Source organism: Suncus etruscus, chromosome 15 (assembly GCF_024139225.1).
Source record: "Suncus etruscus isolate mSunEtr1 chromosome 15, mSunEtr1.pri.cur, whole genome shotgun sequence".
Taxonomy (NCBI): Eukaryota; Metazoa; Chordata; class Mammalia; order Eulipotyphla; family Soricidae; genus Suncus; species Suncus etruscus.
In genome coordinates, this window is record NC_064862.1 from 33,868,371 (window position 1) to 33,894,299 (window position 25,929).

General features: G+C 51.1%; 1 protein-coding gene across 1 annotated transcript in view; it reads right to left on the reverse strand.

Moving 5' to 3' along the window:
- Positions 1–25,929, reverse strand: part of EMID1 (EMI domain containing 1) — a 52,151-nt gene that overhangs the window by 13,547 nt on the left and 12,675 nt on the right. Inside the window, exons 4-14 of the mRNA XM_049789044.1 lie at positions 17,988–18,071; positions 17,078–17,139; positions 16,169–16,289; positions 15,938–15,988; positions 15,778–15,867; positions 14,817–14,960; positions 13,602–13,691; positions 13,451–13,503; positions 13,117–13,179; positions 12,982–13,026; positions 891–935 (exon numbers count right to left, since the gene is read on the reverse strand). Of these exons, the coding sequence (XP_049645001.1) occupies positions 891–935; positions 12,982–13,026; positions 13,117–13,179; positions 13,451–13,503; positions 13,602–13,691; positions 14,817–14,960; positions 15,778–15,867; positions 15,938–15,988; positions 16,169–16,289; positions 17,078–17,139; positions 17,988–18,071 (848 nt within the window). The remainder of the gene's footprint in view (positions 1–890; positions 936–12,981; positions 13,027–13,116; positions 13,180–13,450; positions 13,504–13,601; positions 13,692–14,816; positions 14,961–15,777; positions 15,868–15,937; positions 15,989–16,168; positions 16,290–17,077; positions 17,140–17,987; positions 18,072–25,929) is intronic.

The window sequence follows — 25,929 nt, forward strand, 5'->3', positions numbered from 1 at the left end:
TGGGTCTTTTCAGTGCCCAGCCTGTCTTGTCTCCCCAAGTCTGCCTTCAGGAACAGCATCCAGGTGCCTGCACAGGAGGCGGGGATGCCCCTAGGCCCTCCACACAGGTCTCCTGGGTCAGACCATTTCTAGACCTGAATTGTCTCACTCCCATCACTCTGTATGGTTGGTTACAAGGCCTGTGTGAGACTTGAGGCTTTGGGAAATGTGATTTCTGCGTCCCCTTTCCTTCTGTCTCTGGGGGACTGGGTAGTTTCCTGCTCCACTAAGCTCCCTTCCCCATCCCATTAGGTGACACACCTGTGTGTCTTGAAAACTGCCACTAAGCTTCCCAGTCTTTGGTGAAGAGACCAAAGACCTCTCTGGCAGAGAGGCACTATGGAGGTTGGGGGTGCAGTTTGGAAAGGGCTAGCCCAAACAACCTAGTGATATGGTGGAGCCTAGCATATGAAAAGACAAAATGTGGGGCCGGAGAGATTGCATGGAGGTAAGGTGTTTGCCTTTCATGCAGGAGGTCATCGGTTCGAATCCTGGCATCCCATATGGTCCCCTGTGCCTGACAGGAGCAATTTCTGAGCCTGGAGCCAGGAATAACCCCTGAGCACTGCCGGGTGTGACCCAAAAACCAAAAAAACAAAACAAAACAAAACAAAAAAACCAAAAAAAAAAACACAAAAAACAAAAACAAACAAACAAAGAAGAAAAGACAAAGTGTGGAGATTTCTGGAGGGGGAGATGTCAGGAGTGGGAAGGAGAGTGAGGCATGGAGGTGTCTTGCGTGAGGCCAGGCGTGGTGAGGATTTGGAGGCCAGGCCCCTTCCTGGGCCTGCTAGTGAAAAGAGGGTCTCTTGGGTGGCTGGGGCAGGAGAGGACTAAGGCCCAATGCTTACCCAGTGGCTCTTCTCTCCAGGGTCTCCTTTGAGGCCAGGTTCTCCCTGCAAGGAGAGACAGAGGTGAAGCAGTGAATTGGGGGTGGCGAGGAAGGATGCGGAGACAGAGACAGAAGTGCAGCTTCTGCCTGATAAACACAGAAAAAAGTTGGGGGGGCAGAGAGATAGCACAATGGGTAGGGTGCTATCTGGGAGAGTCTGAGGAGTGCCAGTTCCATCCCTGGCACCCTAAAAGGCACACCCATAAGCCTGCTAGGAGTGATCCTGAGCCAAGCCAGGAGGAATCTCTGAGCTCTGCAAGGGTGACCCCTAAACCAAATAATTACAATTTGGAGAAGAGTCCTATAAGCTGTGCAACAGTTCCCAGCGAGGGCAGAATACACAGTGGTGCTTATACTCACACTTGGATCACCCCAGGGTACTTGGAGATCAATCCCCAAGGCTATCCCCTGTAGGCGGTGCTGGGATAGAACTGGGGTCAGCCACACGCATGACACGTGCCTTCCTTCACCGCCGTGAAACACAAGGCACAGCCCTGCTTAGGGATTTTTCTCTCAGGGCACAAGCTTATTGCTTGAGCTGTGGGAGACAAAGTTCGGAACCTCACGAAGTTCCAGAAACAGGTCAACATCTAAGTCTTTCTACTGAAACTCCGGAAAGGCCTCGCATTAAGGACAAAGACCACATCACAGGACCAAAGAATTTGCTCTAGAACAAAGGGCAGCGTCGGAATGAACTGTTCAGGGGGCCTGAGCGGTAGTGCAGCTGGCAGGGCACTGGCATTACAAGCACTGCCAGATTTGATCTGGCACACCCAATGGCCCCCCAAGTACTGCCAGGAATGATCTCTGAGCACAGAGCCAAGAGTAACCTCTGAACATTGTCAGGTATGGCTCCCAATCTGAAGAACTGAATAAAGGACATCTTTTTTGTTTTTGTTTGCTTTCATTTTTGTTTTTTTTGCCACACCCAACTGTAATAAGGGAATATTCCTGGCCCTGTGCTAAAGGATCACTTCTGGCAAGGCATATGGGTAACCATATGGGGTGCTGGGGATCAAATGCAGGTTGGCATTGTGCAAGGCAAGCACCCTGCCTGATGTACTATGGTTCAAGCTACCAGAAAGAACTGTTTCTTTTTTTTTAGGGGGGGGCACACCTGGTGGTGCTCAAGGGTTATTATTCCTGGCTTTGCACTCAGAAATTGCTCCTTGGGGCCGAAGCAAAATGGCGCAAGCGGTAGGGCATCTGCCTTGCACACGCTAACCTAGGATGGACTGCGGTTTGATCCCTCAGTGTCCCATATGGTTCCCCAAAGTCAGGAGTGATTTCTGAGTGCATAGCCAGGTGTAACCCTTGAGCATCACCAGGTGTGCCCCCCCCCAAAAAAAAAACAAAAACAAAAACTCCTAGCTGGCTCAGAGGACCATATGGGATGTTGGGGATCAATACCAGGTCTGGGGGCCGGAGGGATAGCATGAAGGCAAGGTGTTTGCCTGGCATGCAGAAGGATGGAGGTTTGAATCTCAGCATCCCATATGGTCTCCCGAGCCTGCCAGGAGTGATTTCTGAGCAAAGAGCCAGGAGCAACCCCTGAGCGCTGCCGGGTGTGAACCAAAAAAAAAAAAAAAACAAAAGAAAACAAACAAAAACCTGGATTTGTCCTGGCTCGGCAATGTACAAGGCAAATGCCCTACCATTGTGCCATTACTCCAGCCCCCAGAATGAACTGTTTCCTATGATGCTTCAAAGAACAAAAGAATCCATTGATAATTTAACTATGCTAGAGGAACAGCAAGAGAAAGATAGTAGATTCTCCTGACACTTCTCAATGAATCCAGGACACAGGAGATATTACTGGACATGTGGCAGGAGAGAACTCAGGAGTCAGGGTGTATACACTGCATGTGCTTGCTGGGAGGTGAGTTTGAACCTTGTGACACCACATGGCATACCCCCACACCCTCTGGCACCTCCAGCACTGTGCGTGTGGCCCTGAACACCACTGGGGGCCTCTCCTGGTTCCACCACTGAGGAACCGGAACAGCTCCACCCCTTCCAGCCCCAGCATCCAGCCCATTGCTGTACAGTGTTAAAGTAGCCTGGCACTGCCCGGGATGTGTCTCCCACTCCCACCCCAATTTCCAGACATGTGAAAACACAGAAAAGAGGAAAAGCAGCAATAAGAACCAGATACTTTTGAGGCCAGAGTGATAGTACAACAGGAGGACATTTATTTGCTTTGCATGTTTCTGACCTTGGTTTGATCACCAGCATCCCATATCATCCATCCTCAGAGCCCACCAGGAGTGATCCCAGAGCACAGAGTAAGGAGTAATCCCTGAGTACTGCTGGGTGTGGCCTCAAAACAAAATAAAAATAGATGCCTCACCAACCCAAATGTCTGAACTAGCAAGTTAAAATTTCTCTGATAAATATGTTAAAGAATGAAGTTGAGGGACTGGAGAGATAGCATGGAGGTAAGGCGTTTGCCTTGCATGCAGAAGGATGGTGGTTTGAATCCCAGCATCCCATATGGCCCCCCAAGCCTGCCAGGAGCGATTTATGAGTGTAGAGCCAGGAGTAACCCCTGAGCGCTGCCGGGTGTGACCCAAAAACCAAACCAAAACAAACAAAAAAAGAACGAAGTTGAGGGGCCAGAGTGGTGGCACAGCAGTAGGGCATTTTTCTTGCACACGCTGACCTAGGATGGACTGCAGTTCGATCCCCCAGCATCCCATATGGTCCCCCAAGCCAGGAGTGATTTCTGAGTGCATAGCCCTGAGCATCACCGAGTGTGGTCCCAAAACAAACAAACAAATAAATAAAAGAATAAAGTTGAATCAGTGGTGATTTCAGAATATGGCAACCAAAATAGAATCCAATAGAGGGGCCAGAGTGATAGCACAGTGATAGGGTGTTTGCCTTGCATTGAGGCTGACCAGGATAGAAACAGAATTCGAGCCCTGGCATCCCATATGGTCCCCTGAGCCTGCCAGGAGAGATTTCTTTTTTTTTTTTTTTTTTTTTTTTTTTTTGGTTTTTGGGCCACACCCGGTAACGCTCAGGGGTTACTCCTGGCTATGTGCTCAGAAGTTGCTCCTGGCTTGGGGGACCATATGGGACACTGGGGGATCGAACCGCGGTCCGTCCTAGGCTAGCGCAGGTAAGGCAGGCACCTTACCTTTAGCGCCACCGCCTGGCCCCCCAGGAGAGATTTATGAGCACAGAGCTAGGAGTAACCCCTGAGTGCAGAGCTAGGAATAACCCTTGAGCGCCATGGGTGTGGCCAAAAACAAAACAACTAGTCAATCCAAGAATTCAAATGAAATTAGTTAGGAAAAAAAATATTTTAAAATATTAACAGACCCCTCATTGAGGCTTGGAGAGACAGTAAGTATAGTAGGTATGGTACTTGTCTTGCATGCAGCCAAGCAGGGTTTGATCTCTAGTATCCCAAATGCCCCCTAGAATGATTCCTGAGCACAGAGCTAGGTATAAGTCCTGAGCACAGCCTGGTGTGGCCCCAAACAAACAAACAAAAACAAATACACTGGGGGCAGAGGGATAGCACAGCTGTAGGGCTCTTTGCCTTGCACACAGCTGCAATGGGACGGACACGAGTTTGATCCAAGGCATCCCGTATGTCCACTTTCCCTGAACCTGCCAGGAACAATTTCTAAGTGCAGAGCCAGGAATAACACCTGAGGGCCTCGCTGGGTGTGGCCCAACCCTCCAAAACAAATACACAAACAAACAAGAAATCCCTCAGTGATTTATGGGGTTCCTAGCACTGACAGGACCCTGGAAGGAGTGAAGAGAGAGCAGGAATGGGGGAAGGTGCAATACTTATTAACCACTCCTCCCAATATACACATCTTATTGTTTTGTTTTTGAGCCACACCCAGCAACATTCAGGGGTTACTCCTGGCTCTGCACTCAAGAGTCACTCATGGTGGGGCCAGAGAGATATCATGGAGGTAGGGTGTTTGCCTTGCATGCAGAAGGATGGTGGTTCGAATACCGGCATCCCATATGGTCCCCTGAGTCTGTTAGGAGCGATTTCTGAGCATAGAGGCATAGAGCCAGGAGTAACCCTGAGTGCTACTGGGTGTGATCCAAAAACAAAAAAAGAAGGAAGGAAGGAAGGAAGGAAGGAAGGAAGGAAGGAAGGAAGGAAGGAAGGAAGGAAGGAAGGAAGGAAGGAAGGAAGGAAGGAAGGAAGGAAGGAGGGAGGGAGGGAGGGAGGGAGGGAGGGAGGAAAGGAAGGAAGGAAGGAAGGAAGGAAGGAAGGAAGGAAGGAAGGAAGGAAGGAAGGAAGGAAGGAAGGAAGGAAGGAAAGGAGGGAGGGTGGGAGGGAAGGAGGGAGGGAAGGAAGGAAGGAAGGAAAGAAGGAGGGAGGGAGGGAGGGAAGGAAGGAAGGAGGGAGGGAAGGAAGGAAGGAAGGAAGGAAGGAAGGAAAGAAGGAGGGAGGGAAGGAAGGAAGGAAGGAAGGAAGGAAGGAAGGAAGGAAGGAAAGAAGGAGGGAGGGAAGGAAGGAAGGAGGGAGGGAAGGAAGGAAGGAAGGAAGGAAGGAAAGAAGGAGGGAGGGAAGGAAGGAAGGAGGGAGGGAGGGAGGGAAGGAAGGAAGGAAGAAAGGAAGGAAGGAAGGAAGGAAGGAAGGAAGGAAGGAAGGAAGGAAGGAAGGAAGGAAGGAAAAGAAATCACTCTTAGCAGGCTCGGGGGACCATGTGGGATGCGAGGGATCAAACCTGGGTAGGCCACGTACTAGGCAAATACCCTACCCATTGTGTTATTGCTTTGGCTCCACATATCTTACTGAAAATAAAACAGATTTCTGGTTTCTGGTGGGAATCTTCAAAAAGCTCAGAAACTGGGGGTTGGAGCGGTGGCACAGGGTGCAAGCACTAGCCTAGAATGAACCGCAGTTCAATCCCCTGGCATCCCATGTAGTTCCCCAAGCCAGGGGTGATTTCTGAGCGTATAGCCAGGAATAACCCCTGAGCGTCACCGGGTGTGGGCCAAAAACCAAAAAAATAAATAAAAGGCTCAGAAAGTGCCACTTTGTCCTAAAAACAGATGAAATAAATGCTGAACAAGATGAAACAAACAACTCTTCTAGATCCACTAAAGAAACGAGGTCACAGGAAACACTGCAGAGACAGACAAGCGCTCACAGCTTACTGGAGCAGAAACTGTCACAGGAACATTCCCCAGGGCAGTGAAGAACTGAGTTACCACGTGTTGGAGGCCCAGGGTCATGGAGTGGGGGTGGGACCTACAGTACAGCGGTCAAGTGTCTGCTCTGCACTTGACAGCTGTGGGTCCAATTCTCAGCACCCATATGGTCCCCTGAGCTCACCAGGAGTGATCCGTGGACATTGCCAGGTGTGGTTCAACCCTCCGAATACCCTAAAATATCCAGATCTGTTTTTGTTTTTGTTTTTGGGTTACTCTTGGCGGTGTTCAAGTGTTACTCCTGGCTCTGTGCTCAGAAATCACTTCTGGCAGGCTTGGGGGACCATATGGGATGCCGGGGATCGAACCTGCATCTGTCCTGGGTCAGCCGCATGCAAGGCAAACGCCCTACCACTGCGCTATCACTCTGCCTCCCCCCCCCTGCTTCAGATCGTTTCATTCACTAGGGTTTGCCAAATGCATTTTTCACCTTTGCATTTTCACTTACTAGGTAGAAAAATCTTATAAGGAAAGGTTTTTCCTCAAGCTAACTGATTATCCAGAGGTTTATATTATCCAGATTTATAGATTATTCAGAATAAATGATTAATGGGGTCCAGAACAATAGTACAGCATGTAGGGTATTTGCCTTTTGGGCTGCCAGTCTAGGTTCAATCTCCAGCATCCCATATGGTCCTCCTAAGCTCACCTGGAGTGATTCCTGTGTGCAGAGCTAGGAGTAATCCCTGAGCATCACTGGTGTGTCAAAAATACAAATATATAAACAAATAAAAATGACTGACTAGGTTTTATATTGCACCCTCCCAGTTGTGTGATGTGGAAATAAACCACATTTTTTTTTTTTTTTTGGTTTTTTGGGCCACACCCGTTTGATGCTCAGGGGTTACTCTTGGCTAAGCGCTCAGAAATTGCCCCTGTCTTAGGGGATCATATGGGACACCGAGGGATTGAACCTTGGTCCTTCCTTGGCTAGCGCTTGCAAGGCAGACACCTTACCTCTAGCGCCACCTCGGCCCCAAATAAACCTTTGTTTTTGTTTTTGTTTTTTTTTGGTTTTTGGGCCACACCCGGTGGTGCTCAAGGGTTACTCCTGGCTATCTGCTCAGAAATAGCCCCTGGCAGGCACAGGGGACCATATGGGACACAGGGATTCGAACCAACCTCCTTAGGTCCTGGATTGGCTGCTTGCAAGGCAAACGCCCCTGTGCTATCTCTCTGGCCCCAAATAAACCACATTTTAAACTGATTTAAAAATAAAAGTGATGGGTCCCGGAGAGATAGCACAGGGGCGTTTGCCTTGCAAGCAGCCGATCCAGGACCAAAGGTGGTTGGTTCAAATCCTGGTGTCCCATATGGTCCCCCGTGCCTGCCAGGAGCTATTTCTGAGCAGACAGCCAGGAGTAACCCCTGAGTACCGCCGGGTGTGACCCAAAAACCAAAAAAAAAAATAAAAAAAAAAATAAGTGATGGGCCGGAGAGACAGCACAGTGGTAGGGTGTTTGCCTTGCACGTGGCCAGCCCAGGATGGACTGGGGTTTGATCCCCAGCATCTCATATGGTCCTCTGATCCTGCCAGGAGAGATTTCTGAGCACAGAAAGTAACCCCTTGATTTTTGGGTGTGGCCCCCAACCAAAAATAAATAGGGCTGAAGCGATAGTGCAGTGGTAATGCATTTACCTTGCATGCAGCTGATCCAGGATAAACCTCGATTCGATCCCCAGGTTCCATATGGTCCCCCAAGCCAGGAGTGATTTCTGAGCGCATAGCCAGGACTAACCCCTGAGCGTCACCGGGTGTGGCCCAAAACAAAAACAATAAATAAATAAATAATAAAAATAAAAATAAAAGTGAGTACAGAAACTCTCACTCGCTGACAGGAATGCAAAATATAGAGCCACTATGGAAGATGCATTGGTAGGGGGTTTTGTATTTTTTTTGTTTTTGCTTGTTTTATTTAGTTTAGTTTTTACATCACATCCTGTGGTGCTCAGGATTACTCCCAGTTCTGTGCTGGGTGGTGATCAAGAAACAATATGGGGATGAAACCCCTGCCTTTCACAGCAAAGCATATTCTGCCCGCTGAGCTGTTGGCCTGGCAGTTCCTTACAAAATGAAGATAGTGACCCGAATGAATAGAATGCTTATGAGCCCACACAAATTTCCATGGGTCTTTAGAGCCATGCTATTCATAATGGCCCAAGCTTGTATGCAGCCAAGATGAATTTTGGGTGAGTAGATAAGTAAACTGTAGTATATTCAGACAATGAATATTATTCATTAAAAATAAATCAGTAGAAGCCATGAAAAGTCAGGGAGAAAATTTCAATGCATTTTATTATGTGAAAAGAATTACTCTGCAAAAACTATCTACTTCATGATGTCAACTGCAAACATTCTGGAAAGAGAAAATAATAAAGACAGTAGACATGTAAAGGCTGGAGTGATAGCACAGTGGGTAGGGCATTTGCTTTGCATGCAGCCAACCCAGGTTTGATCCTGGCATCTCAGGTCCCCCGAGCCTGCCAGTAGTGATATTTTTTGTTTGTCTGTTTTTGGTTTTTGGGTCACATCCGGTAGCATTCAGGGGTTACTCCTGGCTCTACGCTCAGAAGTTGCTCCTGGCAGGCTCGGGGGACCATATGGGATGCTGGGATTCGAACCACCGTCCTTCTGCTTGCAAGGCAAACACCTAACCTCCATGCTATCTCTCTGGCCCCTCCAGGAGTGATTTCTGAATGCAGAACCAGGAGTAACCCTGAGCGCTGCTAAGTGTGGCCCAAAAACAAAACCAAAAATATAAAAGAAAGAAATGTAAATAGTTATCAAGGGTTTGAAGGGAAAGAGGAGTGAAGAGGCAGACCAACAAACAACTTTTTGGGGAGCCACCTTGGGTGGCCTACAGGTCTACATCAGCTAGTTTTGGAGGTGGGGGGGCAATTAGGTACAAGGACCAAATTTGGGGCCTTGTGCAAACCAGGCATACATCACAACCCTTTGGATTATCTCCCAATCCCCAGCACAGAGAATTTTTTTTTTGGGGTCACATCTGGCAGCGCTCAGGGGTTACTCCCAGAAGGCTCAGGGGACCATATGGGATGCCGGGATTCGAAGCAATGACCTTCTGCATGAAAGGCAAAAGGCTTACCTCCATGCTATCTCTTCAGCCCAGCACAGAGGGTTTGTATTGCAGTGAAACTATATGATATGATATTCCATGGCTAAAAAGCAAGAGCCAACCCTCATTTTGACTATGGGTTTTGGGTGATAATGACATTTAACTGTAGATTCATTGGCTCTTACTAGGGTGGCCTAAGCTGTCCTAAGAATATATAGAAATTTTCTGTACATTTCACTCAATTTGTTTTGGTGGGGGGCAAACCTGGTGGTGCTTAGGGGTTACTCCAGGCTATGCGCTCAGAAATCGCTCCTGGCTTGGGGGACAATATGGAATGCCAGGGGATCAAACCAAGGTCTGTTCTAGGTCAGCAACATGCAAGGCAAACACTCTACTGTTACATCACTCCAGCCCCACATTTCACTCAATTTTAATGAACCCCTAACTCAGAGGTCCTCAAACTTTTTAAACAGGGAGCCAATTCACTGTCCCTCAGACCACTGGAGGGTCTGACTATAATAAAAACTTATGAATGAATTCTTATGCACACTGCATAGATCTTATTTTGCAATGAAGAAACAAAACAGATACAAATACAATATGTGGCCCCGTGGGCCATAGTTTGAGGACCACTGCCCTAACTGCTCTAACCATTAAAATTTCAATGACTTTTTTCAAGGACATGAAACAAACACCACTAAAATTGTATGGAACCATAGAACTTCCCAAATAGTCAAGAAAATTATAAGAAAAAAGGTTAGTAAACATTGTGTTTCTCAACTTTGAATATATGACAAAGTTATAATAATCAAAACTGCATGAGACTGACCTAAAAGACCTGCAGACCAATGGAAAAGAACTGAGAGTCCTGAGTCAAGCCCCCAGATTTATGGGCAGCTCAGTTAAGACAAAGGAGATAAATATATGAAGTGGAACATGGAAACTGTCTTCAACAAACGTTGTTGGAAAAACTAGATAGCTATCTAGTAAAAAATTGAAATTAGAAATATAATATTTCACACTATTCACAAAAGTAAACTCAAAGTGAATTAAAGATCTCAAAATTAGGGGCCAGAGTGATAAAATAGTAAGTAGGGTACTTGACCTTTCATGCAGCCAACCTGGGTTTGATCTCCAGCATCCCATATGGGTAAGACCTGAACACTATTGAGTTTGGCCCCAAACAAAAACAAACAGCAAAAATGTCAAGATTAAACCAGAATTTACACACACACACACACACACACACACACACACACACACACACACACACACACACACCCCAATCAGCAGAACTCTCCAGATGGTTGACTGCAGGACCAGGAGCATGTAGGGCATTTGCCTTGCAAGAGTTTGACCTGGGTTTGATCCATGGCGCCACATATGGGCTCCCAAGCCAACCTAGAGCCAGGAGTTAGCCCTGAACACTCTCAGGTGTAGTCCCAAAACAAACTTTCCCCCCCAAAAAGAAAAAGAAAGTTGATTGCATAGGTGTCTTCAGTCAGGGAAACACAGTGACAAAGGACAACCACAAAATTAAATAGTGAGACTACATCAAATCAAAAAGCTTCTGCAGGGGCCAGAGAGGTAGCATGGAGGTAAGGTATTTGCCTTGCATGCAGAAGGTCGGTGGTTCGAAGTCTGGCATCCGATATGGTCCCCCGAGCCTGCCAGGAGTGATTTCTGAGCGCAGAGCTAGGAGTAACCCCTTAAGCTCCACCAGGTGTGGCCCAAAAACTCACAGCAAACAAATACTATTTACCTTTGTTGTTTTTTTTTTCTTTTTAGGGAACTCCCCCATGTAAAAGAGGAATTAAAGTAAATTCACTTTCTTTTCCTCCTCCTCCTCCTCCTCCTCTTCCTCTTCTTCTTCTTCTTTTTTTATTTTTATTTTTATTTTTTTTTGGTTTTTGGTCCACAACCAGTGACACTCAGGGGTTATTCCTGACTATGTGCTCAGAAATCGCTCCTGGCTTGGGAGACCAATTGGGATGCCACAGATTGAACAGAGGTCTGTCCTGGATCAGCCATGTGAAAGGCAAACGCCCTATTGCTGCGCTATCACTCTAGCCCAATCCCTTTGTTTTCTTTTCTTTTTTCTTTTTGGTTTTTGGGCAACACCCAGTGACTCTCAGAGGTTACTCCTGGCTCTGTGCTCAGAAATCACCCCTGGCAGGCACAGGGGACCATATGGGATGCCAGGATTCGAACCACCGTCCTTCTGTATGAAAGGCAAACGCCTTACCTCCATGGTATCTCTCCGGCCCCATCCCTTTGTTTTCTTAACTTCTGTAAAATTCACTGGACTAAAACTTCAAACAAACGTTTAACAGTATTTAATATATCACCTGCAATAGCACAGAAGAGACAGGAGGGGGAGACTCATACAGTTATAGTACTGTTCCTATTTATAAGTAAAGTGCACCATGTTAACTCAACTAAATTGTAAAAATAAAACAAGTATGTATATAGTTATCCCCCGGATAATCAAGACATGCAGCAGAAGCAATAGTACAGCGGGTAGGGAGCTCTCTTTGCACACGGGTTCAATTCCCAGCACCTCATAGAACCCCACACCCTTACGCCCTGCCAGGAATGATGCCTGTCCAGAGCCAGGCGCAAGCCAGAGCACTGCAGAGTATGGGCCACAAACATACAAACAAGAAAACTAGCCTGGCTCTTTGAATAACAAAGTACAGTTCAAAACAAGGAGTACGGACAGGGCCAGAGCAATGATACAGCAGTAGGGCATTTGCCTTGCATGCTGCCGACCCAGGACAAACCTGGGTTCAACCCCCAGCATCCCATTTGGTTCTCCAAGCCTCCCAGGAGTGATTTCTGGGTGCAGAGCCAAGAATCATCCCTGAGTGCCACCATGTGCTCACAAACAAGCAAATAAGGAGTAATTATCAGGGTGAGGAAGACAGTTACTTTACAAAAATGAAAGAACCAAGATGTTAAAGTCCTAAATGTAGGGACCGGAGCAGTGGTGCAAGCAGTAAGGTGTCTGCCTTGCCTGTGCTAGTTTAGGATGGACTGTGGTTTGATCCCCCGGCGTCCCATATGGTCCCCCAAGCCAGGAGTGATTTCTGAGTGCATAGACAGGAGTAACCCCTGAGCATCAACGGGTGTGGCTCCTCCCAAAAAAACCAAAAATAATTCTAAATATATATGTGTCTTATCATAAAGCTTTGAAGTACATGAAACCCGAGGCAGGGAGGTAGCTCAAAGGGGTGGGGCACACATCTTTCTATGCGGAAGGCCCTGAGTTCAAGCCCCAGTGAGGAAGGTTCCTTTTATTATTGCTGGGTATCACCCTAGTGGGCCCAAGCATTGAACTATGAGGCCACTGTGGTGAGCTGATTATCACAGGGTCTCTAAACACTGCCATGAAGTCATCTTCTCGCCCACCCAAAGGACATGAAGCAAACTGGTCAAACTACAGTCTGTGAGGGCTGGAGTGATAGAACAGCAGTCAGGGTGCTAGTCTTTCCCGTGAGTAGGATTCCTGGCTTCCCATATGATCCTGGAGCTGGAGTGCTTCCTGAGTGCAGAGCCAGGAGTAAGTCACCCCTGAGAACCACTGGTTGTGCCTCTTCTCCCCACAAAATATTAACCTTTACTCAGAGAGGCTGAGAGGGAAAGAAATACAGGGTCAGACAGAGACCAGGAGGGATGGAGAGAGAAACAGGGAACTGGTCGCAGGAACAGAAGCCTGTGTTGTGGATAGATCGGTTGGTTGCAGAGAGTGGGTGCAAAGTGTTGGCAAAAACTTACCTGCTGCCCCATGGATCCTTGAGGACCTGGCTCTCCCTGAAGCCCCTGTGTGGTAGAGAGAAACTGAGTCAGCCTCAGATCCGGAGCTCCAGGAACTTCCCAGAACCTCCCACCAGGGGGCGTATCAACACTCACTTTCTCGCCCTTCTCTCCTGGGTGTCCAGGCGCTCCTTTGGGTCCAGTGGGGCCTGTGGGGCCCTAAGCAACAAGACAGGGTCTCAGTCTGGGGCTTGAGGGGTGTGAGCTTGGCCTACACCTCTACATCACAAAAGTTCCATGGGTCAAAGATGGGACCTGGAGTCGGAAGGTCTGCAAGGGCTCTCTTTACAAGCTACTGCCCGTGTGTCAGAGTCCAGGGAGATAGTTGTCATCTTTTTTGGCCTTACTTGGACAAAACTTTCATGGAAGGGTAGTGGATGAGGAGGAGAGCAAATGGACCATGAGTGGGAGCCTCTGAAAGATAACTCACCGTATGACCAGGACTGCCAGGGAGGCCCACAGGCCCAGGAGGTCCGGGTGGGCCTAGAATAAAGACAGTCCTCAGACACCCACCATCAGCTTCCATCTAACAGCCTTAACTCTGGTCAACTCACACTTTACCCTGTCTAGACTTAACTTACCCACAGGGCCTGGGGGTCCAGGGGGCCCAGAGGGTCTGTGGGGCCAGTGGCTGCTGGTCTCTGTGAAGGTATTGGACAGAAGTGAGTCTCCTGGGAGGGAAGGAAGACATGAGGGAGCTGGCGGGTAGAGGGGAGGAGCAAGTTTTATAAGCCACTTCCTGGGGCACTGTGGACAGAGAGGCTGGGGCCATTAGGCGCCTGTATCAAGGCTTTTGACCAGGCTGGGCCACACAAGATTGGACCGGGGTTTGGTCCAGCTGAGGATCAGTTGGAAATCATGAACAAATGTGACCACGGTGGGGGGGGGGGGCAAGGTGTGGTGCGGAGGTGCAAGCGCCTTGCATGTACGCACAAACCTAGAATGGACCATGGTTCGATCCCCTGGCATCCCATATTGTCCCCCAAACCTTGAGTGATTTCAGAGCACATAGCCAGGAGTAACCCCTGAATGTCACCGGATGTGGCCCAAAAACAAACAAAAAAAAGAAATGTGACCACGGACTGGCCTCTACTCTGCCAGACTTCTGCTGATTACTTTTGTTTCTGTTTTTACTTTTGGGCTACCTCCTGACGATGCACAAGAATTATTCCTGGTTCTACATCCAGAAATTATTCCTCAGGGGACCATATGACATGCCAAGGATGGAAGTAGGCAAGTGCCCTATTCACTGTACTATTGCTCCAGTCCCAACTCTGCCAGACATCTGTGCTCAGGCCCTGCAGCACTGGAAACTACACTGCCTTGGCTTCATGTGACTGAGGCACCTGCAGCAATGGGGTCATAGGCTCTCACCTCAGGCAGCACACACTGAGGCTGACTTGGGAGGGGTTGAGGACACTCATCAGGAATCAGTTCCAGGGGGGTGTAGGGGTCAGGGCAAGGCCTCCAGAGGTCCAGGCTGGCTCCTGCGACAGAGCCTTGGTCTTCCAGGATCTTAGAGGGTTGACTCCAGGCCAACTCCAAGCTTGGGAAAGGGCATAAAGCTCATGGTTCTGAGAAGGGGCCTCCAGGTCACCTGGATTGACATGGCCCTCCACTTTGCCCTGCTCTGTGGTCTTACTTCTCTGGAGAGGAGACAGACACCCACACCAGGGGCTGGCAGAGACCGGGACCAGCCCACAGATAGTGCCTGAGAGAGCAGAATGGGCACCTCAGGGCTATGTGCTGACCTCACCCTATTTCTGCCTCAACTTGCAGGGACCCCAGGGACTCACCATGCTGGATCTGGGCATAGGGTGGTCCAACAGGAGCTGAGGGACCTGGGGGCCCAGAAGGCCCTGGTGGGCCTGGAGGTCCCCTCTCTCCGGGGGTACCCACAGCTCCAGCCTGACCAGGGCTTCCAGGAGGGCCTTGGGGACCTGTAATGGAATGGAGGTCAGAATGTGTAGAGGAGGCAGGAATCCAGCATAGTGGGGGCAGCTAAGTGGGCTCTGAGCCTCCTCTAACCTCTCTATCCAAACTACACTGAGAGTGAAGAAGACACTTAGTACATAGTAATTCTGAGACACCAATTTCCAGAAAATTCTCTTCTCTCCCAGAGTGTTTTTTTTTTCTTTTGGGGGGGCTCACACCCGGCAATGCTAGTGCTCAGGGCTTACCCCTGGCTCTAAACTCAAGGATCACTCCTGGCAGTGTTCTGGAGAACATAAAGGGTGCCAGGGACTGAACCCAAGTAGACCCCATGTAAAGCCAACTCATCCCCCACCCTATCCCACTCCCATTGCATGATGGTACTCAGAGGTTACTCCTGGCTCTGCACTCAGGACTCACTCCTGGCAGCCTCGGGGGACCACATCACATGGGGTGGCAGGATTTGAACCCAGGTCAGTCATGCACCCACTGTACAATCTCTCTGGCCCCTCTCTTCCATGTCTTTGCTGAGTCTCTCTCTTCTCTCTGCCATACCTGGTGGGTTGGCTTTCCTGATACCCTACTCTCATTACATTTCCTTTCCTGGGGTTGCCCAAACTTTCAACATCTCTCTAAGAACCTGGGGCTCTGACCCCCTGAGAACTCCAGGAGGGCCGGGCAGATCTCCCCCAACATCTGAGTCTCCAGGAAACACTGGGGGAACCAACAGGCACTGAGAATGGAGGGCCCAGGTTTCCTCTACCCCAATGGACCCAAGCTGGGGTCCTTCTGGTTTCTGGGTGGGACTGAAGTGTGGGCACTCACCTGGAAGCCCGCGCATGCCTATTGGCCCCCGGCTGCCCATGTCTCCCTTGGGGCCAGTGGGGCCAGGAGGCCCCCGGATGCCAACTCGATCTGGGGGAGAAAACTCATCAGCTCTGCCGGTGCCCCCTTGTCCTGGCCCCCTCTTCCCAGTGGCACCCACCATATCGAGGGAGCAGAGGGGGCCTCGTGTTCTCTCCTCCTCCTGGGAGCCCTGCAGAGGGGTAAGGGGGTGCAGCAATTGGTCAAGCCATCCTGAGTCTCTGCCCAGCCCCACAGGTGGTTGAGGGTATCAGGATTCTCAGGGGTCTTCAGTACTCCCCTAGGCCACTGAGAGTTGGGCCCATCAGCAGTGTGGGGGCCGGATATTACTCCCATATCCTCATCTACTCACCTTGGGGGCCTCCATCCCCAGGGCTGCCATGGGTAGCTGGGGAACCCCAGAGCGGGACGGGGTCCTTGGGGGTAGGTGGGGTGGGGGGCGCTGTCCGCTCTGTGACAGTCAACACAGCCACCTGTGGAGGAAGAGGATGGGGACAGGCAGAGGGCCAGGCCAGAGCGGGGCTCCTTAGGGGGCAGAGCAGTTCCCTAGGTGGGTGGACAGGACTCCACAGAGGGGATGAGGGTTCCAATGTGCATGCTCCATCCAGACCACCCATCTAAGCTGGACCACAGCTGGAGGTTTTCACAGGTGGCTGGGAGACAGTCAACAGCTGAGCACAAGCTTTGCCTATGGGAGCTGGGGTGGGGGAGTCGACACCACACCAAGTTGCTTCTCAAGACCATGGGAGAGACCCCTGAGCACCAAACTGGGAGCAGCCGCTGAGCACCAGTGGGAATGGCCCCAAAAACCAAGCAAAAAGAGAAAACAGCATATGGCCTTGTGCTTTGGCTCAGCTAAATTTAGACCGTCTTCCTCATGAAAAACCTTCTGATGTTGAAATCTTCTGAGATGTGCTGCCTAGAGGCTTTGGCAACCCCGAAGCAAGTCCTTAGGAGTGGGCAAAGAGAGAGACACCGGAGACAGGCAAGACAGGCAGCAAGGTCTTTCTCGGGGGAAGAACAAGAGTGATTTCTGAGCACAGAGACAGGAGTAACTCCTGAGAGGCACAGGTTGTGGCCCCTCCCCCCCCCAAAACACAAAAAAACAAAATAACAACAAAGTGCTGGATGAGAAATGGGAGGGGTGAGGGGCTGACACTCAGCTTGGAGATGGCTGAGCAGGGGTGCTGAAGGGTGGGGACCTGGGGAGGATGGGGGGCATGAAGGGGAGGGTTTTGCAGAAGGGCAGCTGTCCACCCACCTTCACCTCGAGCTCCTTTAGCCGCTCGGTCAGCTCGGCCACTTTACTGCAGTTGAGGCAGCCTGTGAAGAGGAGCTGGGTTGGTGCCTTGGAAGCCCCTGGGCCTCATGGGGCTGCAGGGATGGAGGAGCAAAGGGGAGGCCCCACCTCAGAGAGCCATGGGCAGGGCTCTGTGTGTGCATATTTGCTGGTTTCCTTTGGCTCAGGGGCCTCTAAGCAGGGACTGGGAGCACCAGGCCCACAGGGGCTACTTTGGGGGTTCTGGGGGATATGGCCCTGTGACTCCCCATCCTGGCAGGACTGGCCCAGGGTGTGGGCTATGAGACCAACATGGTGCAGTCTGGTCCATGCTGGCCCCAAGGGGCTGCCGTCACTCCTGCCCCTGGAAGCCTTCTGGCCTCTGCAGCAATATTCCTCAGTCTTCCTCTCAGCTGATGATGGACTGACTGGGACTTCTAGCTGCTGGGCGTCAGTCAGGCAGTTCAGCCCAGGACACAGATCCAACCATTCCAGCTAAGACAAGGGTCACTCCTGGATCACAGCGGAGGACCCTAAACTCAGAAGGGGCATAACCCAGCTGAGGCCCAAGGCTGAGCTCCAGACTGTCCCTTCCTGGCTTCAGAGCTCAGGCAGCTCAGCTTCCTCCTCTTTAAAATGGGACAATGAGGCCTTCCTGGGGTGGGAGGAGGTTCAAAGCAGCTGATGATGGAAAACACCTGGCTTGGGGCCTCCACCAGTTTCCACCAGAGGAGAACATGGGGGTGCTTGGAACTGCCTCTGTAGGAGACCAGGGGGATTATGGGTCTCCGGTACCAGACCAGAACTAGGTATGAGTGGAGCCGATCCTGACCGTCTGTCATGGACCTCACCCCGGACCCCAGTAGAGCCCAAGCCATGCCCCAGCACCCACCTGAGAATGTGGGGGGTCGCAGTGCCATCCGCCGTGAGCTGCTGCCTGGCCACCCGGGCTCTGTGAAGCCTGTAGAGCCTGCAACTGAGGGACAGTGAGGTGAAGCCAGCCTGCACTTCTAGCTGAGAGCTCAGGGCAGTAGGAAACAGGATTAGAAAGGGGGACAGAGTCAGGCAGCATGAGGGGCCAGAGATATAGTACAATGAGTAGGGGGCTGGCCGTCTCTGGTGAGATAGTACAGCAGGGAGGATATTTACCTTCCTTGCATGTGTCTGACCTATGTTAGATTCCTAGCACCTCATATAATCGCCTGAGCTTCCCCAAGAGGGATCCCTGAGCACAGATCCAGGAGTAAGTACTTTTGTGGACACAGAATAAAAAATAAAGACAGGGCCCGGAGAGATAGCACAGTGGTGTTTGCCTTGCAAGCAGCCGATCCAGGACCAAACGTGGTTGGTTTGAATCCCGGTGTCCCATATGGTCCCCCGTGCCTGCCAGGAGCTATTTCTGAGCAGACAGCCAGGAGTAACCCCTGAGCACCGCCGGGTGTGGCCCAAAAATAAAATAAATAAATAAATAAATAAAATAAATAAAGACAAACAAAATGATCTCAGAGTGGGAGCCAGAGTGATAGCACAGGAGTGGGCATTTGCCTTGCACACGAATAACCTGGGACAGACCCAGGTTTGAGTCCCGGCATCCCATATGATCCCCCGAGTCTGCCAGGAGTGATTTTTTTTTTCTTTTTGTTTTTGAGTCACACCTGGCGGCGCTCAGGGTTTACTCCTGGCTCTGTGCTCAGAAATCACTCCTGGCATGGTGGCGCAAGCGGTAAGGCATTTGCCTTGCATGCGCTAGCCTAGGATGAACGGAGTTTTGATCCCCCAGCATCCCATATAGATGCTCCCAAGCCAAGAGCGATTTCTGAGCACATAGCCAGAAGTAACCCCTGAGCGCCACTGGGTGTGGCCCCCCAAATAAGCAAAATAAAACAAAACAGAAATTACTTCTGGCAAGCTTGGGGAACCATATGGGATGCCGGGGATTGAACCAGGGTTCGTCCTGTGTTGGCTGTGTGTAAGGCAAATGCCCTACCACTGTGCTATCTCTCTGGCCCCCAGGAACAATTTCTGAGCCTAGAGCCAGGAGTAACCCCTGAGCACACTGGGTGTGGCCCAAAAACCAAACCCATAAAAAAAAAAAAAAAAGATCTCAGAGTAGAGCCTGGGATGTGGCAATGCAGGGAGGCATCATTCTTGCATCATCCTTGCATGTGAGGCCTTGGGTTTGATCCCCAGTAGCTGAGAAGAAGGAATGAAATGAGGTCAGAGATGATAAAGGCCAGGAGAGGCCCCGTCCATCTCCTGCTGGCCTAGGTGATGTGTCCAGTCTGGTTTTTGTCTGTTTGCTTTCGACTTGGGGACCACACTTGGAAGTGCTTGGGGGAGCCCACGATGCCAGGGACTGAGCCCAGAGCTCCTGCCTGCAAAGCCTATGTCTGGCCCTCCGAGTCCTTCCCTGGCTCCTCAGTGCTGGTTTTAAATGGAAACCAGTGGGCAACTTGGGCGCTTCTTGTGGTGGGGCTCCCCACCACCATCTAGGCAAGGAGCAGGCTGTGCTGGCCTGGTGGTGGTGGAAGCTGGCTTTTTGCACAAATGGAGGATAGGCAGGCCAAGCTGTGGGAGGGAGTGCAGCTGGAGGGGCTTTGGAGCTAGTAGTGGCAGTGCCCCCTGGCAAGACCCCCCAGGGTCTGCCTTTTAAGGCTGGAAAGTGTCATCTGCGGGGTGGCTAGACCCAAATAAGGCTTCAGCCTGGCAGCCCGGAGTGGGGCTGTGGGTTAGTGTAGAAGCGAGAGGCGCCAGGAACTCAAACCAGACGGTCCCTCTGGCTAGCCCCCAGTGGGTAGGCTGCCAGACCCTGCGCTGGTCTAGCCGTGTGGCCTTCACTGGTGCTGGGCCCCCTGCACATCTTCTCTGAGGCTGGCCCTGTGGCAGAGGAGCATGCAGCCCAGTACTAGGCAGGAAACGTGTGTGTGTGTGTGTGTGTGTGTGTGTGTGTGTGTGTGTGTGTGTGTGTGTGTTGGGGACAGGGTGTGGGGAGATCAATGTCTCAGTGAGCCAGGTTCAGAGCACAGAAATTTCCTAGCTCAGTGTTGGGCCTGGCACATTGTAAGCACCACATGAAAACATTCATCTATTTTCTCTTTGCTTTTGCTATTCTGGGGGTTGAACCCAAGGCTCCATGCATATAAAACAAGCAAACGAGCTAGTCCTGCCCTCTGTTTTTTCTTTTTTCTTTTTTACTTTTTTTGTATTTTGGGGGGTCACACCTAATGGCTCCCAGGAGTCACTCCTGGCTCTGAGCTTAGAAATTGCTCCTGGCAAAAAAAAAGAAAGAAATTGCTCCTGGCATGGGGCTGGCATGGTGGTGCTAGAGGTAAGGTGTCGATTCCCCTGGCGATTCCCCATATGGTCCCCCAAGCCAGGAGCGACTTCTGAGCGCATAGCCAGGAGTAACCCCTGAGCATTACCAGATGTGGCCCAAAAACCAAAAAAAAAAAAAAACCCAAAAAAAAAAAAAAATAGAAAAAGAAAAAAGAAATTGCTCCTGGCAGGCTCAGGGGACCATATGGGATGCCGGGATTTGAACCACTGTCCATCCTGGATTGGCTACATGCAAGGCAAAGGTCCAAACACTGTGCTATCTCTCCGGCCCCCCCCTTTTTTTTTATAAATTTCTTTTTAAAGCAAGTTATATTTTAATTATAGATTATCTGGTATTTGCAAATTCATTGGTTTCAAATCAACCACATTAAACAGCTATCCTGCTTAACAGCTATCCTCCAGGGAAGGGTAAACCAGACTCTAAGACTTAGAGTCTAAGTTCTTACAGGGACAATAATGGTTTTTTTGTTTGTTAGCTCTGACTTCTTAAGTCCTCAGTTTCGAGCTCTCTGAGTGGGTGCTAGGACGACATCCACTTTTCCAGGTGGGCAAACAAAGACAAAGGCAACTCTGAGTTGTCTCCTACATTCCTAATGATAATGGAATATGAGGAGAGCGCGCCCTTTGGGGAGAAGTTGAGGCAGAGGGGGCCAGCGAATGCTCCTTGGTGTACCTGTAAAGGTGGGAGGTAAATTCAGAATGTAGGGGCACTAACCCCAGGGCTGCCCTTCCTCCAGGCCCTGCACCTTTGATTTGCCCCGCTGGAAGGCTTCTGAGAAATCCCTCCACACATTTTCTGCTCTGGGCTGGAGGATGAAATGCCTTTATATTCTTTGTGCCTTTATATTATTATTATTTGGGGGGGGGGGCACATCCAGCAGTGCTCAGGGATTTCTCCTGGTTCTGCGCTCAGAAATCGCTGACAGGCTCGGGGACCATATGGGATGCAGGGGATGGAACCCCAGTCTGTCCCAGGTGGGCCACGTGCAAGGCAAACACCCTACCACTTGCGCCACTGCTCTGCCCCTCTTTTTTGGCCACACCCAGTGAAGCTCAGGGGTTACTCCTGGCTGTGCGCTCAAAAATCACTCCTGGCTTGAGGGATAATATGGGAATCTGGGAATTGAACCCAGGTCCATCCTGGATCGGCTGAGTGCAAGGCAAATGCCCTACCACTGTGCTATCACTCCAGTCCTGCTCTTTTTTTTTTATGGGGTGGAGGCTTGTGAGTGGATGGTGAGGTGGGGCACTCCCTGTGGTGCTCAGGGCTTACTCCTGGCTTCTGGGCTCAGAAGTCATCTGTCATGGTGCTTGGGAGACTAGGCAGTGTTGGGGATTGAATCATGAAATGATTCAATGAAAGCATGAAATGTCCATTTTTGTTTGTCTTTGTTTTAGGCCCACACCCAGTACTCCAGAATCAAGACAGACTGACTATAAGTCTGTAATCCAGTAAAGACATAGCCACAGAGTGGGGAGATCAGACATCACACTCATGATCAGGGCATTTGTGGGCTTGAAGCTCCCTGAGCTGAGAAGGGCCCCTCCTCACACAGAATCCTGGCTGTGTGGTTTACTCGCCCTGTGTGACCTTGTGTATGACTCTCCCAGTACCCGGATGCTCCTGGACCACACCAGGCTCCACTCTGGGAGCCTGAGTTTCCAGAACTTAGGTAGATCCCCCCACCTCAGTCTCCCTGCTTCACATACACAGTCCCTCAACCCTTACCCCCTTCTATGTGCACTCCTCCAGAAAGCTTTCCTGGATGCACCAGGGGCCCCCATAAAACCTCCCCGGGAGCTCTCGTGACTCCCTATCTTGACCTCCACAAGGTCAGTGCCATCTGCTGTTTCTGGCCCTGCGCCCCTGAAGCTGCTGTTCTCCCCTTGGCCCACTGCCGACCCCATGCTCAGAGCCTTATGTGTCTTTTCATGGCATTGCTTAGGCCGGCTAGAGAGGCTGCCTGCCCACACAGCAGCAAGAGGACTGGGATTCAAAGTCAGGAGGAGTGTGTGTCTGGGAGGTACCGCTGACATTCCTTACTAGGAGAGTGGCCAGACAGGAGCCCTCACTCTCAGACACCCCCTGGGGTCATGGGTCCAGTGACCGCAGAGGCCCTGGCCAGCCGGGTCCTCTTCCTGGGAACCACTTTGCAGATGTAAATATTTGCTGCTTTTAGTGCTCATTGGGGACTGGGGTCAGGCTGGGGTGGGAGCTCCGAGAACTATTCCAGCAAGCCTCTGGAAGTGTTAGTCTGTGCCAGCTTTAGTCTGGTGCCCCTTCCAGTAAACGGAGGTTCCCATTCATTCACTACCCATGGTGGTGTGAAGGGGCAGCGGGAGGGTTGGGTTGGGCCCTCCCAGCTATGTGTGTGTGTGTGGGAGGGTCTCTAACTCCCACCAGCTCATCACACATAAGGTATCTGTATGCCATGGAAAGCCAGACAGTGAGGGGGAATCAGGATGCCAGTATTTGGGGGTCAGGGCATAGAGCAAGAAGGATGAGGGGGGACTCCCCACTCCTATTGTTCATTCTGGGTGGGACTGAGACTGCCTCTGGCCAGTCCTCTGGCACCCCAAATGTCTGCCCACCCTGCAGAGGAAAGAAGGGACTTGGGTCAGAATTATGGACTTTGGATCCCAAGGAAGGAACACCCACCCAGTCTTAATGTCCATCCTCTGTCGTGGCCAATGCTTCACAAAGTGGAGGGAGTATTTTTCTTTTTGAGGTGTGTTGGGATAATCCAAGGGTGCACTTGAAGGCTCGGATGTGATTGGGGGTGTTTATTTGACTGATGTTTATTTTTTCTAAAAAGGGGATGGTAGGTCCCATAAATCTGGGACCCTCTGATCTAAACGGTGATAGGTAGGGGGCAGAGAGATAGCACAACAGTAAGGCATTTGCCTTGCATGCAACTGATCCAGGACAAATGGTGGTTTGAATCCCGGCATCCCATCTGGTCCCCTGAGCCTGCCAGGAGTGATTTCTGAATACAGAACCAGGAGTAACCTCTGAGTGTTGCTGGGTGTGACCCAAATAAATAAATAAACAGTGATAGACGATGCATTGGGTTTTATGCTCCAAGGTGAAGCCTAGTTATGGCACCTACTGACCGTGTGACCTTGTGTAAGGCCCACAGGCTCTAGGGCCACATTTCTTTTTTTCTTTTCTTTTTTGGGCCACGTTTCTACTGCTGAAGCTGCCCGGGACAGGCCTTGATGGTTTTAGCTGTTCCGGCTGTCAGGGCACCGGATCACGCCTTTTGGCCATGGCCCCTCCGGCCTGATGGACAGCCAGGGAGACCATTATAGGCTGCAAGCCTCCCCACTCAGGCCGGGAGGCATTGAGGAAGGCCTGGCCAGACAGGCCCTGATCTTGAGCTCTCCCTCTGTGCATCTCTACTTCTTCAGCTGCAAAATGGGGTCCTCCCTAGCCTGGTCCTCTAGGGGACCCATGAACACTCAGGCACCCGTCCTCAGTCATGGCCACAAAACAAGCTCATTTTGCAGGTGGGAAACCAAAGCTCAGAGTCTGTTTGCCTCTGAACATCAAACCTGGAGTCTTGAGGGCTTTTTGTTGAGCACTGGCTGGGAGTTGGGGCTCAGTGGTGGGAGACAGAGCAATCCCTGAGAGCCATCCCAGAATTCAGGGCACAGGGGACTGAAAAGGAAAGGGAGAGTCATCCAGCATTCAGTTAGAAATATGCTTCCGGTGCCGGCGAGGTGGCGCTAGAGGTAAGGTGTCTGCCTTTCAAGCACTAGCCAAGGAAGGACCGAGTTTCGATCCCTCAGCGACCCATATAGTCCCCCCAAGCCAGGGGCAATTTCTGAGCACTTAGCCAGGAGTAACCCCTGAGCATCAAACAGGTGTATGCTTCCAGGATCTGGTGTTGGGGTTACCTCAAGGGCTGGAGCACATGCTCTGCATGCAGGAGGCCTGGGCTGGCTCCCTGGCACCACAGGAATACAAACCCAGGAGTAGACTCTGTGCGCCAGAGGGTATGACCTTCCACCCCTTCACCCTCCCCCCCGAAAAAAACAAACTGGGGCTGGAGCAGAGCAGTGGCCTAAGTGGTAAGGAGTCTGCCTTGCCGGCACTAGCCTAGGACAGACTGCGGTTTGATCCCTGGCATCCCATATGGTCCCCCAAGCTAGGAGCGATTTCTGAGTGCATAGCCAGGAGTAACCCTTGAGTGTCACCAGGTGTGGCCCCCCTCCCCCCCCAAAAATATTGGCCAAGGTTCAAAGAGGGAAAGCAACTTGCCTTAGGTCACACAGCAGAGTAGCCATTCTAGGGCTGAGTTCTGCAGTGGAGTGCTCCCTTCCTGTCTTGAGTTTCCCTCTGGCTGCTCGGGCCTGTGTCATCCAACACTGGACAGACAAAGGGTCAGCAGGGATGATGACTCAGTCGGGATGGCTGAGGGCAGGACAGGGCTAGAATGTCCAGCAATGCTCCCTGCTTCCTTGCCTCCTGAGACTCCCGTAGGGCAGTTTTTCAGAATTTCCTAAGCCCTTGCATGAGGACAGGCCCTTTCTGTCCCCCACAGTCTCCAGGCTCAGGCCCCCACTGCCTGCGGCCTTGGGTGCTAAAGTTGGAGCTGCAGACTGCAATGGGCCCAAACTTTGCAGGTGAGAAGGCAAAGGGAGGCACAGAGCTGGGGGTGCGTGGGGGTAGGGGAGACTGGGAGAGCAGAGCAGCTGGAGTGGGGGACTGTGGAGAAGGTGCCCCTTTCACTGCGGGCAAAGCTGAAGCACCGCCTCCCGCCCCCAGCCTGGGGTCCTTGCACAATCATGGGGAGTCCCCAGCCCAAGGCCAAACAGCTGGTGTGTGGGGGGGGGGGGCTGGTCCTTGAAACCTGGAACACCCCCGCACCCAGCACAGTCCACCTGGCTCCAGGAGACAAAGTTTCCAACTGCTGGACTCAAGGGCACAGCGCAGGCCCCACCTGGTATCTGTGACCGCCCCTTCCACACCCTGCAGACCTGGGGAGTCTGTGTTGGTGTGGGAACAGGTACAGAGAGGCCTTTGTGTGGGAAAGGTGGCCAGGCCCTCTGGGGCCCCCAACTCCCCGCCTCTTTGAGGCACCCTGGCAGCAGCCCCTTCCTGGTTTCCTCCTGCCCCACCCCTCCCAGCAGGTAGGGGGTGATGCCCCTCACTTGCACACCTGCCCTCATGTCCCCTCTCACCCCCAAGGATGACAGCCTCAGGGCAAGCATGGTCTCTACCCCTGGTGACTCTGAGGTTTGTATGCTTTGTTTCTTGGGCCACATTGTGCAGTACTCAGGGATCACTCTTGGTGGTGTTTGGGGGACCTTATGAAATGCCAGGGATCGAATCTTGTTGATTGTGTGCAAGGCAGGTGCCCTACCTGCTGTACTCTGGCTCCACATTTCAGAATCTACCAATATTTTCTTTTGTTTGTTTTTGGGTCACACCTGGTGGTGTTCAGGGGTTACTGTGTGCTCAGAAATCGCTCCTGGCAGGCACAGGGGATGCC